The sequence below is a fragment of the Giraffa tippelskirchi genome, chromosome 6 (genome assembly GCF_054371585.1).
Source record: "Giraffa tippelskirchi isolate mGirTip1 chromosome 6, T2T-mGirTip1v1.2.pri, whole genome shotgun sequence".
Taxonomy (NCBI): domain Eukaryota; kingdom Metazoa; phylum Chordata; class Mammalia; order Artiodactyla; family Giraffidae; genus Giraffa; species Giraffa tippelskirchi.
This window is the reverse complement of record NC_137280.1, coordinates 79400636-79415633: the sequence shown is the minus strand read 5'-3', so window position 1 is coordinate 79415633 and position 14998 is coordinate 79400636. Positions and strand designations below refer to the sequence as shown.

At 39.0% G+C, this 14998-nt stretch overlaps 1 protein-coding gene and 1 pseudogene across 10 annotated transcripts in view; one reads left to right on the top strand and one right to left on the bottom strand.

The window, feature by feature from the left end:
• CNOT6 (CCR4-NOT transcription complex subunit 6) overlaps positions 1–14998 on the top strand; it is a 91532-nt gene that overhangs the window by 8726 nt on the left and 67808 nt on the right. For 8 of the 10 annotated variants that reach the window (XM_081497570.1, XM_081497569.1, XM_081497579.1 and 5 more), the window contains exon 2: positions 12870–12983. The exons of the other annotated variants lie outside the window; for them this stretch is intronic. In XM_081497570.1, coding sequence (XP_081353696.1) covers positions 12872–12983 — 112 coding nt within the window. In that variant the 5' untranslated portion in view covers positions 12870–12871. The remainder of the gene's footprint in view (positions 1–12869; positions 12984–14998) is intronic. 10 annotated transcript variants of the gene reach the window in all.
• LOC145509225 (histone-lysine N-methyltransferase SETMAR pseudogene) lies at positions 2344–3329 on the bottom strand (annotated as a pseudogene).

Below are 14998 nucleotides of genomic sequence, written 5' to 3'. Positions count from 1 at the left end.
GTAAGAATTTTCCACAGTTCATTGTGATCCACACAGTCAAAGGCTTTGGCATAGTCCATAAAGCAGAAATAGATGTTTTTCTGGAACTCTCTTGCTTTTTCAGTGACCCAGTGGATGTTGGCAATTTGATCTCTGGTTCCTCTGCCTTTTCTAAAACCAGCTTGAACAACTGGAAGTTCACGGTTCACGTATTGCTGAAGCCTGGCTTGGAGAATTTTGAGCATTACTTTACTAGCATGTGAGATGAGTGCAATTGTGTGGTAGGTAGTTTGAGCATTCTTTGGCATTGCCTTTCTTTGGGATTGGGATGAAAACTGACCTTTTCCAGTCCTGTGGCCACTGCTGAGTTTTCCAGATTTGCTGATATATTGAGTGCAGCACTTTCACAGCATCGTCTTTGAGGATTTGAAATAGCTCAACTGGAATTCCATCAGCTCCACTAGCTTTGTTCGTAGTGATGCTTTCTAAGGCCCACTTGACTTCACATTCCAGGATGTCTGGCTCTAGGTGAGTGATCACACCATCGTGATTATCTGGGTCGTGAAGATCTTTTTTGTACAGTTCTTCTGTGTATTCTTGCCACCTCTTGTTAATATCTTCTGCTTCTGTTAGGTCCATACCATTTCTGTCCTTTATCTTTGCATGAAATGTTCCCTTGGTATCTCTAATTTTCTTGAAGAGACCTCTAGTCTTTCCCATTTTGTTGTTTTCCTCTGTTTCTTTGCATTGATCGCTGAGGAAGGCTTTCTTATCTCTCCTTGCTATTCTTTGGAACTCGGCATTCAGATGGGAATATCTTTCCTTTTCTCCTTTGCTTTTTGCTTCTCTTCTTTTCCCAGCTATTTGTAAGGCCTCCTCAAACAGCCATTTTGCTTTTTTGCATTTCTTTTCCATGGACCTTCAAAATTGGTAGTTTCCTGTGGTGTTGCAGTACACTCTTGCTTCTCTTTGTGTTTTATGTTCAGTCATGTTATTAGGCACAGGCACGTGGTTAGAACTGCACTTTAACAGCAGTCTGTCATGGTGGTTGGCGGTTTAGTTGCTAAGTTGTGTCCGACTCTTGAGACCCCATGGACTGTAGCCTGCCAGGCTCCTCTGTCCGTGGAATTCTCCTGGCAAGAACGCTGGAGTGGGTTGCCATTTCCTTCTCCAGGGGATCTTCCTGACCCAGGGATCAAACCTACACCTCCAGCATTGAAGGCAGATTCTTTACTGCTGAGCCACCAGGGAAGCCCCCTTAATAGCAGTCTAGTAAACTCTTAGATACTGGGCACTGCAGATACAGATCGGTATGCAAGTCTTGTCCTTTGAGAAATTAGACTACTACGTCTTCTGTTTAACTCTGTATTTGGAGGATTATTTTATCATAATTTTAAAATCTTTTTTGCAGAGGTTTTACTGATTGTAAATTTTGGTTAAGCCAATATGAACTTAAAGTGAGAAATGTTAGTTGCTCAGTCGTGTCTGACTGTGCAACCCAATGGACTGTAGCCTGCCGAACTTCTCTATCCATGGAATTTTCCAGGCAACAATACTGATGTGGATTTCCATTCCCTCCTTAAGTTTATTTTTATTCTATGTGGGAAAAGGATTTAAGGAATTGAGATTTTGGGAAGCAGAAGTTAGTTACTGAAACCTTAAATTTTTAGAAATAGCACTGCAATGTTATTTGCCTTTTTCATTCTCATCCTCTTATGAGTATACTGTGCAGTTTTTCATAGACTAACAAATGTGTGTGATATCTGATCAATTGAATTCAGAGCAGACAGGCTGTCTTCCAGCATGTTAGACCGTAAAGATTTGCAAAAATGTAAGACATTATCACTCTTCTTGCAAAATTTTGCTTTGTTTTTGAAAGTAGTTACTTTTCATTAAAATGTTGTGGTTAACATGTGCTAGGTTTATTATATTTAGTGAGTTAATACACATTTTTAAATTCCTTAGTTCTTATTTCTAATACAGTAAATATTGATAGATGGAACTCACATATATGGAAGGTCTTTGAGGTACTTGAGTATAAGGATCCTGAGATGATAGCATTTGAGATCTGCTGTCTTAAGTATTAGGCAGAGTTTGGGAGTAGAGAATATGAGTGAAGAGTGGTTTGTAAAGATGATATATCTGAGAAGGAGACTCAAGGACTCATGGTCTTAGCCATGTAATATTTGAAGAATGAACACAGAAGATCTTGGTTTCATCAGTGACAGAATTCTAGAGTTGTATGAGGCATTGGTGTACCGCTTGCAACTAGATTGTTCCAGGTTCAAATCCTAGCTCTACTGGTGCAAACATAATTGCGGTTTCAGACTGTGACTCATAACTAGGCTAAAACACAAATCTTTATTAATCAAAATAGGAACCATTACAATCCACACATTTTTGCCAATGAGAAAAAAGTTTTGTTTATTCCTGTAGCATAAAAATCCATGCTTTGGGTTTTGAAAAACTCTTGGAAGGCATTTTGTGCATCCTGCTGGTTGTGGAAGTGTTTTCCCGGCAAAAAGTTGAGATGCTTGAAGAAGTGGTAGTTGGTTTACGAGGACAGGTGAATATGGCAGATGAAGCAAACCTTTGTAGCCCAATTAATTCTTCAGCTTTTGAAGCATTGACTGTGTGATGTGCGGTCAGGCCTTGTCGTGGAGAAGAATTGGGCCCTTTCTGTTGACCAGCACTGGCTGCAGGCATTGCAGTTTTCGGTGCATCTCATTGATTTGTTGAGCATACTTCTCAGATGTAATGGTTTTGCTTTTATTCAGAAAGCTGTAGTGGATCAGACTGGCAGCAGACCACCAAGTTTGGCTTTGGGAGAAGCTTTAGAGCTTTTTGGTTCAACCACTGTCTCCAGTTATTGTATAAAATCCATGTTTCGTTGCATGTCACAATCCGATTGAGAAATGGTTCATTGTTGTGTAGAATAAGAGAAGATGACACTTCAAAACAATGATTTTCTTTATTTTCGGTCAGCTCGTGAGGCAGCCACTTATCGAGCTTTTTCACCTTTCCAATTTGCATCACACGCTGAATGACTGTAGAAAGCTGGACATTGATGTCTTCGGCAGCTTCCTGTGTAGTTGTAGGAGGATCCACGTTGGTGACGGCTTTCAGCTGGTTGCTGTCACCTTCCAGTGGCCAGCCACCACGCTCCTCACCGTCAAGGCTCTCGTCTCCTTTGCAGAACTTCTTGAACCGCCACTGCACTCTATGTTCGTTGGCAGTTCCTGGGCCAAATGTGGTGCTGATGTTGAGAGTTGTCTCCCCTGCTTTAAACCCATTTTGAACTCGAATAAGAAAATCGCTTGACTTTGCTTTTTGTCTAACATCTTTTCCATAATCTAAAATAAACATAAAATACAGAAAAAGTAATGTCAATAGCAAAATAAAAAGCAAGAAATGGGCATTAAAATGATGTATAACATAATCACGTTTACTTAAGAATGTATTCCAATATCAAACAGCAAATTTAAACAATGCTAAAACTGCAGTTACTTTTGCACCAACCTAATACTAACCAAGTATGTGTGACTTTGGGCAAGTTATTTAAATGTAAGAGTCTCAGTTTCCTCATCAAAAGTAAAAAGAGGATAGTGTCTACTTATGGGCTGCTATGAGAATTAAATGGAGATAATACAAGGAAATTATTGCATAATGGTTGAAAGCATCGAAAAGATCAGATTTGAGTTATAATCTCAGTTGTGCTACTAGTATCTGTGATCTAGGCAAGTGACTGTTTCTCTGACCCTTCCTTTGTGTATGAAGAATAGCAGTATTTATTTATAGGAGTTGTGAGGATTAAATGAGATAATGTATGTGAAGGGCCTGCCAGTTGGTGAGTGCTCAAAACATGTTAGCTGTTACATGCCTGGTGCAGAGTGTGGCAGATAGGCACCTAGCACAGTTTTTCATTACTGCCACCTGTTTGAGGTTTGCTCTCATTTTACTCTAGTATGTCACTAAGATTATACAGTTTTTACCTTTAAGTTTGGGCTTTCCTGGTGGCTCAGTGGTAAAGAATCTGCCTGCCAATTCAGGAGATGTGGGTTCAATCCATGGGTTGGAAAGTCTCCTGGAGAAGGAAATGGCAACCCACTTCAGGACTGTAGCCTGTTCCTATGGACAGAGGAACCTGGCAGGCTACAGTCCATGGGATAGCAAAAGAGTAGGACACGACTTAGCAACTAAACAACAACATTCACTAAGCACCTACTATTTGCCAGGCTCTGAAAAGATAAAAATATTTAAAATGTAAGTGCAAAGATCCTATAGTAGAGTAGGTGAATGAGACATAAGAAAAATTAAGGTGGGGTTAAAGAGTGAAACATTAGAAATACCTTCAAGGTTCAAAATAGCTCAAAGCAGAAAATTATAGACTCCTGTGTTTGTGAGGGATAGGGAAGAAGTCCTAAATTAATATTTGGAAAAAGGAAGGTTTGTAGTGTGATGACACTGTTGTAAGATTTTTGTTTGTACCCCCCCCCCCCGTAGATTAAGATCCAAGATCATGTACATATTTCCTGTTTATTCTTTTTTCCCAGCACCTGATAGAGTGCTTGAAACAGAAGCAGAAGGTGCTTAGTAAATATTTGTTGAATGAATGATTCTGTAAAGAAAGCTTCCTTAAGGAAGCATGATTCAGTTGTATTGAATTGCCTTTTTGTTTTTTGAGTTTTCTTTGAAAACCTGATTTTGAGTGTTGAAGGAAAGAATGTTTAGACCACTTTATTAGTGTAACATGCTAGGTCTGACACAGGATGTTGGGAGATAACAATTGGACTGATAAATACTGAGTAAATGTGTGGTGTGCAGAGGGAAAGAGGAGTGGATTTGTGCCTTTGTTGGGAGGGGCTTACAGGGGCTCTGTTAACTTGAGTTGCTGTGAAGGGGATGAGTAGGAGTTTCGAGTGAAGGTTGTCTGGTGAAAGGATTAGGGTGTATCATTGAAAGATTGTCTTCAAAGTAGGTATGCTTTGATCAACTTCGGACTTGATAGAGTGATGCATGTGTAAGTGGCTGAAGATGAGAGAAAATAGTGGCCGAAATCCAGGTTGTAAAGGACTTTGATGTTAGGGTTTTAACTAACTAGGTAGGCAGAAAGGGCCATGTTAGATTTTTAAGCAGGAGAGTAATATGGGCAGGTATCAATCAGGAAGATATAGAGAAGGTTGTTTAAAACTTGTAGCTGAGAAATGAGGGTGTGAATTAACTTTAGTAGCTGTAAAAATGGAAAAGACAGGTTTAGAAGTCCTGAAGAGGTAAAAATCAGTTGGATTTAGTGAAAAATTTGTTAACACCTAGTAGAAATTTGGATTGGAAAAAGTAAATTATCTCCAAGGCTAGTGGCACTACCTTTAGTATATTCCCTAACTTATAGTACTTTGAGGAGCCTGATCAATAATTAAAAGGGTCTTTTTTTGAGAAATGAGTCTATTTCTCCTTTTTCCCTTGCCTGCCTTTCCTCTGCCCCACTCACTCTTTTTTCTTTGTGTTTCTTAAAGAAGTAAAACACCAAGAATGGAGGAGAAAATGTAACAAACAAGAAAAGGAAAAGAACTTACCTTTTGTCTTGTCAGTTGAGATTGGCTGTAATTTGAAATTGGTCATTTGTAGTGATATGGATGAACCTAGAGTATGTGGTACAGAGTGAAGTAAGTCAGAAAGAGAAAAACAAATACATACACACATATATACAGAATCTAGAAAAATGGTACTGATGAATCTATTTGCAGGACAGGAATAGAAACACAGATGTAGGCAACAGACTTGTGGACATGGGAAAGGAGATAGCGGGACAAATTGAGAGAGTAGCACTCACATACATACACTGCCATGTGTGAAATAGATAGCTAACAGGAAGCTGCTGTATAGCACAGGAAGCTATGCTCCGTAGTCTGTGATGACCTAGGGAGTGGGATTGAGGGGCTGGGATGGAGGCTCAAGAGGGAGGGGATGTATGTTTACTTATATCTGAGTCACATTGCTGTACAGCAGAAACTGACACATTGTAAAGCAGTAATACTTTAATTAGAAAATAAAAAAAGTTGGCTATGACTCAACCTTATTTCCCTTGGGAAAAAAATCTGGCTATTACAATTAAATTATTTAACTTAAGAGTGTCTTTTAACAAGAAACATGTTTTTATACATTGCTACAATAAAATCTCATAATAATTCATTAATATTTCAGAATATGAACTAGGTATTAAATGTTTCTCCAGCTGTCTGCAGAATGTTGTTTGTTGCAGATTTGCGGATCATTCATTGCATCTCATTATATACATCTCTTCATTCTCTGCAAATCTCTAATAGTTCTGACCCCAGCTTGTTGAAGGTAGCAGACCAGTTATCCTGGAGAAAGTCCTTCATTGCAGATGCTGCTTTGGTGTCATCTAGCCAGTTGCTCTCGGCTTCCCTGGTAGCTCTGCTGGTAAAGAATCCTCCTGCAATGCAGGAGACCCCAGTTTGATTGCTGGGTCAGAAGTTCCCCTGGACAAGGGATAGGCTACCCACTCCAGTGTTCTTGGGCTTCCCTGGGGACTGAGACCATAAAGAATCCGCCTGCATTGCAGGAGACCTGAGTTTGATCCCTGGGTTGGGAAGATCCCTTGGAGGAGGAAATGGCAACCCATTCCAGTATTATTGCCTGGAAATCCCCATGGACAGAGGAGCCTGGCGGGCTACAGTCCGTGGGGTTGCAAAGAGTCGGACGTGACTGAGCATGGCACAGCACAGCCAGTTCCTCTAGTTCTTAAAAAGGTAAACATTATTGGTGTGTATTTCATATTCTGTCAGATCAAAAGACCCACAGTATCTGGTTCTGCCCCTTATTAGTGTTGAGAAGATTGATGAAGAGGTAATAGGTTATTCCTCTCTTGAACATTTTCTACCTTAGAATCAAAAAACAACCTGGGTGGTGGTGTGCCCTTGCCAGTGATTCATCTCAAGGTTTTAACCCAGTTTATAAATCTTTGTTTTAGAAAGGCTTATTGGGAATTATGAAATGATGTTGTTTTTATTCTTTCATACTTCATTTATTAGTTGTCTTTCTTTTGTAAAATAGGACTTTTTTTTCACCTGGGCCATTTGATGACTGAAATAGAGTACCCATTGAAAGGATAGACACTTAAATCTTTTTCTTTAGTACTAAACTTCTTCATTTAAAAGCTGCCTCAAATGGTGGCTGACTTGCAGTTAGGGTCCCTCCCACCCCTTCCTCTTTCCTCCACCCTCCTCCTCCCTCCACTTCTTCTCTCTTACCCTTTCTCCTGTGTATTTTTAAGCCATTTCATAAAATCTTTAATAATGTAAGCATATCTTTCTGTCTGGTAAATAATGCCCTTATTTCTTTAAGGTAAATAATTATTCTATTCTAAGATAATGAAAAACCATTTTTCTGAGGTCTAGATCAGGGACAGATTTTGTGCTGCCAGGACCAATAATGATGTTTGGCATTGGATTAGGGGAGTTGAAGATTGACTAGTCTGGGGTTATATACGTGCTGACTCTGGTCTAGCTATTTTTTTAAAGTCTTGTTATTTTCCTTGGCAGTTTTCCAGTCAATTTTGGAAACCTTTTACTCTTTTTAGATAGTAATCTGCAGCGACATACTGTATTTTTTAGAGAGCAAGATCTGCTTGTTGATTTCAAAGCCTCAGGAAAAATCCTAAATTGTTTGTATTCTTATGTCCTTTTCACTACCTAGTTTCCTATACTGTGTTCTGTTGGACTCCGAGAAAAAAGGATGGAGTTGCTTAGTGGGCAGATACGCTTCTCAAAAGGGCTTGATTGTCCAGTTTGCTACCATTTCTTTTATTCTGTCATATTCTTTTTCCCCCCACTTCCACTTTTGCACTCTCGGGGATTTGGAAAATAAAGATTTTGCTTCTTTCAAGTTTAGAGTAATGTGCTGTCTCTAAAATTTTAAGACAACCCATCACATGTCTGGAAAACTCAGAAAGGGAGTGGCTGGCTGCCTAGGCAGAAATCATGACTCTTGATGGAATGACCCCAGGTCTAGGACCTGGATTTCAGATTTCAGTTCGGTAATACTTTTATTTATTTTCTGAAGCATGATTGAACTTTGGACATTGATTCACACTAACTAAGCTTGCATGAGATTGGTAAATCAGACTTCTGAACTTTCACTAAGAAGTCAAATGATTAATAACTCAAAGGGAATCCTCTTACACTGTTGGTGACAATGCAAACTGGTATAGCCACTGTGGAGAACAGTGTGGAGATTCCTTAAAAAACTGAGAATAGAACTGTCATATGAGCCAACAATCTCACTGCTGGGCATACACATTGAGGAAACCAGAATTAAACAAGACACATGTACCCCAGTGTTCATTGCAGCACTGTTTATAATAGCCACGACATGGAAGCAACGTAGATGTCCATTGACAGATGAATGGATAAGGAAGATGTGGTACATATATACAGTGGAATATTACTCAGCTATAAAAGGGATGCATTTGAGTCAGTTCTAATGAGGTGGATGGAACTGGAGCCTATTATACAGAGTGAAGTAAGTCAGAAAGAGAAACACCAATACTGTATATTGACACATTTATATGGAATTTAGAAAGACAATAATGATGATTCTATATGCAAGACAGCAAAAGAGACAGATGTAAAGAACAGACTTTTAGACTGTGGGAGAAGGCGAGGGTGGGATGATTTGAGAGAATAGCATTGAAACATGTATATTACCACAGTTAAAATAGATGACCAGTTCAAGTTCCATGCATGAAGCAGGGCACTCAAAGCCGGTGCTCTGGGACAACCCAGAGGGATGGGGTGGGGAGGGAGGGGGATTGGTTCAAGATGGGGGACACATGTGCACTCATGGCTGATTGATATCTATGTATGGCAAAAACCATCACAATATTGTAAAGTAATTATCCTCCAGTTAAAGCATATTAGTTTAAAAAAATAGCTCATAGGACCAAAATACTAACCTTAGCTGAACAGAGCAGCTTATCATTAAATTCTATTTGGAAAAGCCAGTGAAAATCAGATGGTTGTTTTGTAAGTAAAATCTAGTCAGAATAGCAGCATTTGAATGATGTTAAGGACTCTTAAGGGATGTTGTCATTAAGCTCTGGTCACCTTACACAGTGTTTTGTTATTACTGGTATATTCATACGATTGACAGTGGGCACTTGCTTTGCCAGCTTGTCCTCTAGATGGAACAGAAACAGTTCTTGACCATTTAGCTCTTTGTTAGGTATGTTTTGTATTAGTCTAAAAACTTTAGTCATTGTATTTCTATTCTGGAGAAGTCAACATGTAGAACAGTTTTACTAACAATATTTAACAAAGCGAAAAAATAGATATTCTGTTTCTTGTGCAGGTGATTAGTCTCACTATTTATTTACCTTCTTCAAAAAGGGATTCAGTTCAGTTCAGTTGCTCAATCGTGTCCGACTCTTTGCAACCCCATGAATTGCAGCATGCCAAGCCTCTCTGTCCATCACCAACTCCCGGAGTCTACCCAAATCCATGTCCATCAAGTTGGTGATGCCATCCAACCATCTCATCCTCTGTCTTCCCCTTCTCCTCCTGCCCCCAATCCTTCCCAGCATTAGGGTCTTTTCCAATGAGTCAACTCTTCGCATGAGGTGGCCAAAGTATTGGGGTTTCAGCTTCAACATCAGTCCTTCCAATGAACACCCAGGATTGATCTCCTTTAGGATGGACTGATTGGATCTCCTTGCAGTCCAAGGGACTCTCAAGAGTCTTCTCCAACACCACAGTTCAAAAGCATCAATTCTGTGGTGTTCAGCTTTCTTAACCGTCCCAACTCTCACATCCATACATGACCACTGGAAAAACAATAGCCTTGACTAGACGGACTTTTGTTGGCAAAGTAATGTCTCTGCTTTTCAATATGCTATCTAGGTTCGCCATAACCTTCCTTCCAAGGAGTAAGCATCTTTTAATTTCATGGCTGCAGTCACCATCTACAGTGATCTTGGAGCCCCCAAAAATAAAGTCTGACACTGTTTCCACTGTTTCCCCATCTATTTCCCATGAAGTGATGGGACCAGATGCCATGATCTTAGTTTTCTGAACGTTGAGCTTTAAGCCAACTTTTTCACTCTCCTCTTTCACTTTCATCAAGAGGCTCTTTAGTTCTTCTTCACTTTCTGCCACAAAGGTGGTGTCATCTCCATATCTGAGGTTATTGATATTTCTCCCGGCAATCTTGATTCCAGCTTGTGTTTCTTCCAGCCCAGCGTTTCTCATGATGTACTCTGCATATAAGTTAAATAAGCAGGGTGACAATATACAGCCTTGACGTACTCCTTTTCCTATTTGGAACCAGTCTGTTGTTCCATGTCCAGTTCTAACTTGCTTCCTGACCTGCATGCAGGTTTCTCAAGAAGCAGGTCAGGTGATCTGGTATGCCCATCTCTTTAAGAATTTTCCACAGTTTATTGTGATCCACACAGTCAAAGTCTTTGGCATAGTCCATAGAGCAGAAATAGATGTTTTTCTGGAACTCTCTTGCTTTTTCTATGATCCAACGGATGTGGCAATTTGATCTCTGGTTCCTCTGCCTTTTCTAAAACCAGCTTGAACATCTGGAAGTTCACGGTTCACGTATTGCTGAAGTCTGGCTTGGAGAATTTTGAGCATTACTTTACTAGCATGTGAGATGAGTGCAATTGTGCGGTAGTTTGAGCATTCTTTGGCATTGCCTTTCTTTGAGATTGGGATGAAAACTGACCTTTTCCAGTCCTGTGGCCACTGCTGAGTTTTCCAAATTTGCTGGCATATCGAGTGCAACACTTTCACAGCATGATCTTTCAGGATTTGAAATAGCTCAACTCTTTTTGTGTTTTGACTACATAGTCAAAACCTTTTTTGTGTTTGAAAAATAGCTCTAGTTCTCATCAGTACAGAAGCGGCATAACATAAAGTAGCTTTAGCTCTTTTCCAATTTTTTTATTGTGTAAAATATACATAACATAAAGTTTACCGTGTTAATCATTTTTGAGTGTAGCATTCAGTGTTATTAGATACATTGATGATGTTGTACAGCCATCACCATCATCCATCTCTGTAACTCTTTCCTTTTTGTAAAACTGAAATCTCAAACCCATTCAGCAGTAACTCCATTTGAGGTAAGTGATTGCTGACTGGCTCACTTTAACTTCATATGATCGTGGGTTTTTCTCCAGGTTTGTTTAGCTGTATAGGTATCCAGAGTAGGTGTTCAATTAAATTGCTCAGTTGTGTCTGACTCTTTGCGACCCCATGAACTGGAGCATGCCAGGCTTCCCTGTCCATCACCATCTCCTGGAGCTTGCTCAAACTCTTGTCCATCGAGTCGGTGATGCCATCCAACCATCTCATCCTCTGTCATCCCCTTCTGCTCCTGCCTTCAATCTTTTCCAGCATCAGAGTCTTTTCCAATGAGTCAGTTCCTCACCTCAGGTGACCAAAGTATTGGAGCTTCAGCATCAGTCCTTCCAATGAGTATTCAGGACTGATCTCCTTTAGGATTGACTGGTTGGATCTCCTTACTGTCCAAGAACTCTCAAGAGTCTTCTCCAACATCACAGTTCAAAAGCATCAATTCTTCGGTGCTTAGCTTTCTTTATGGTCCAACTCTCACATCCATACGTGACTACTGGAAAAACCATAACTTTGATTAGATGGATCCTTGTTGGCAAAGTAATGTCTCTGCTTTTTAATATGAATTTTAAAATAACCACAAGCAAAATGAACAGTAGTCCCAGTATCAGCTTAGATGTAATTCTTCCAATTTGTCTGATTCTCAGAAATGGTTTTTACACTTAATTTGGTCACATTAGACCCAGATGAGGTCTATACATTGCATCTGATTGCTGTGCCTCATAAGTCATTTAATATCAGTTTCCTTTTCATGTCATTGATTTGTTGAGGAAATTGGGCCTTCTGTCATGTAGAACTTTCTATTGTCTGCATCTGGCTGGCTGTATTCTTGTGGCATTATTTTAGAGTTAAGAAAAAATTTTTTTACTTATAGTAAAATATACATAGCAAAATATACTATCTTCACAGACATTTTAAGTGTGCAGTTCAGTAGTGTTAAGTATATTCACATTGTTGCATCTTATGTTACTTTTACCATATTCCTCTGTCTCCCTTACTTAGTGTAAACTGGTTCCAGATCTAGAGAGGCTTATTTGATTCAAGTTCAGTCTTTACTTTCAATTTTTTTTGGATGAAGGGGCAAGAGCATACATAGTATTGACATATAAGGATAGTTGTCCTAATACTGAATTGATCCTTGGGTTGAGGTATTACAGCCTGATCTATTTAAATTTTTTCCACTGGATATTTTCACCTGATTCCTTTATTAGCCATTAATGGTCATCCGTTTTTTTTCATTAGAGGTTGTGAAATAGTGGTTTTTCTAATTGTGTAACTTTCTGTATTTATTAGCTAGAATTCTGTTAAGAACATTTCCTCAACTAGTTTCTGCCAGAAATGCTGGATAAATGCTTGATTCTTTCCCTTTATTTTCCAACTTCAGGTGACAGGTTTTTTTTTTTTCCGTCAGAGTTTTGGATTCATACAGTTTAAAATTGATTCGTAGTCTTTCTTTTGTTGTTCAGATTGTCTTATCTGTGGCCAGTGGGACCTCTTCAAGCTAACTCCTATGCCCTTCACAGCTGGAGCATCTTTCTTAGTGTCTAGGCTTGTTTATATTTTTCCAATCCCATTCTTGAAATCTTCCATTTCTCCAAGGAGTTCCTAGTTCGTTTTAGTGGGAAATTGTGTTTAGAGATCATAATATGGATGTCTACTTTTTTAAAAGATGTTATTTTCAGCTATTTGACTCTTTCAGATATTGATTGGGTTCTTTTCTTGATTCAACAGGCATGCCCACAGAAAAATACGAGCCCCCTGACCCTCGGAGGATGTACACAATTATGTCCTCTGAGGAAGCAGCAAATGGAAAGAAATCTCATTGGGTGGAGCTTGAAATAAGTGGTAAGACATACAATGATAAATTTATGGTTTGGAAGTTAAGATCTAGTAATGCCAATACACAAGGGAAGCAATGCTGTATTTTACCAATGCTGATTTATCTTAGAAGCTGAAATGTTCGGTAGAAAGAACATGGTTTGAGTCAAAGTTCAGAACCCATTCATTGCTTATTTTCTCACTGTCAGTGTCCTTTTATAAAATGAAGATGATAATATCAAAGATGAAATGAAAATAACATATGTAATGACTAGTATACAAAAGTTTGTTGTTACTTAATTCTCTGATGAAGTAAGATAGGGATTTTTGTATTACCCAGTTACAGATTTCCAGTGAGGTGGGGAATGCCTGTTCTGCTATAGATTCTGGGATAGATTTGTTTCTCCTTATTTTCTTCATTTGTGTTTCAGTCTACTTAGACTGTCCCCTACTCTGGGGACAGCCTTGTTCAGAAACACAAAATCTTGAAAGAGTTTGAAGCAGGTCTCAGAATTCCCTTCTACCTTTAATGCAAGTCTTCAAAAATATGGCCAAGGGACGTGATTGCTTCTTAAGGCAACCAGGGCTAAAGAAATTTTGTGTTCATGTTGGCTTAACATGCTTCCTCATACTTTCCTTCTAGTTTTTCTTGACTCTTGCTTTCTGAAATAATATTGAGCAAGTTTTCTTTTCTTTCACCTGACTGCCCTTGATTTTTTTAAAAGTTGAACGCAACAAACATACTGAGTATATGCTATGTGTAAAACATTTTTCCAGGTGCTGTACTAGGCATATGTAAGATATATAGATGGGGAAAAAAATAAAAGGTCTGTTTCATTCTGAAGCTTTTGGCATATTACGGAGTGAGAGGAAGGGACTATGCCAGTGTAAGTAATTAATAGACAAAATATAACTGTCAAGTCTAAGTAGAAAAGTGCTATATAGAAAGAGGTTGGTACCTACATGGGCCTCTCCTGTATTTTCCCTGTTCCAGTTTCTGGAGTGCTGGTGTAGAGTTGTGGGAGAGTGAAATTTCTCTCTTCTTTGGCCTCTCCTGTCAAATTTGATTTTCTCTATCAGAGAGCCTTTGAAGCATAGGCAATTACCGCTCCAACTTCCCTTTTTAATTTCTGCAGGATTGGTATTTAACTATATTTTTCTTTTTTCAGTCTGTATTAGCAGTTTTTGAATTACAAGTCATTTGCTTCTAGGAAATTTGGATAATCTAGAAAGTGTTCACTTAGATCAGTGAGGTTGTATCTCTGAGGTGAAGGGGATTTTCCTCTGTCTGCTCACTCTACCTCATGTTGGGAACTCATTGGCAATTTTGAGTCACTGTTCTCTGCTTACCATGAACTTTGGGAAGAAATCTGTGTAGAAGATAGGAAGGAAAAGGAGAGATTTTTCCTTTAAAATAGCATTCTTAACAAACAGTTTTATCTTTACCAAGTGTTGTGGAGGATAAGCTATTGATTGAATAGGTCTGGTGGAACAAGACCTTGTAACTAACAAAACTGCTATCGGGAAGGTCACTTTATCGTCTTAATACATGAACATAAACTCCAATGTGTAGAAATTTTCAAGACTGAATTCATTTCATGCTAAGATTAGAGTTATTTCAAGGCTAGAGTTATCATGTATATACTCTAGCATCAATTCCTTAAGATCCTGTGATACGAAATTCTAGGGATCTGAGGTCATTGAATTCTGGACCTGAAGTAATCTCATATAGTCTTCTGGTTCTAGGGAGATGGGTGGTTAGATCCTTGTGCCATTTGGAGGTAGCCAGATAATCCAAATGACTATTAGTCATTTACTTTTTTAAAGAAGGCCATTTTTTTAATGGTAAAATGAAACACAGATAAAGAAAACCACAGAAGCATATTAGTGAATTATGTTAAGGCCAAAAGCCTAGTAATAGCCAGGTCAAGAATTAGAAGTCTTCTGATCAGTCAATAGGCATGAAACGCATGTGGCGGCTGAGCATTGAAATGTACTTAGATTAGTCTAGGGCTTCCCTGGTGGGTTAGTGGTAAAGAATC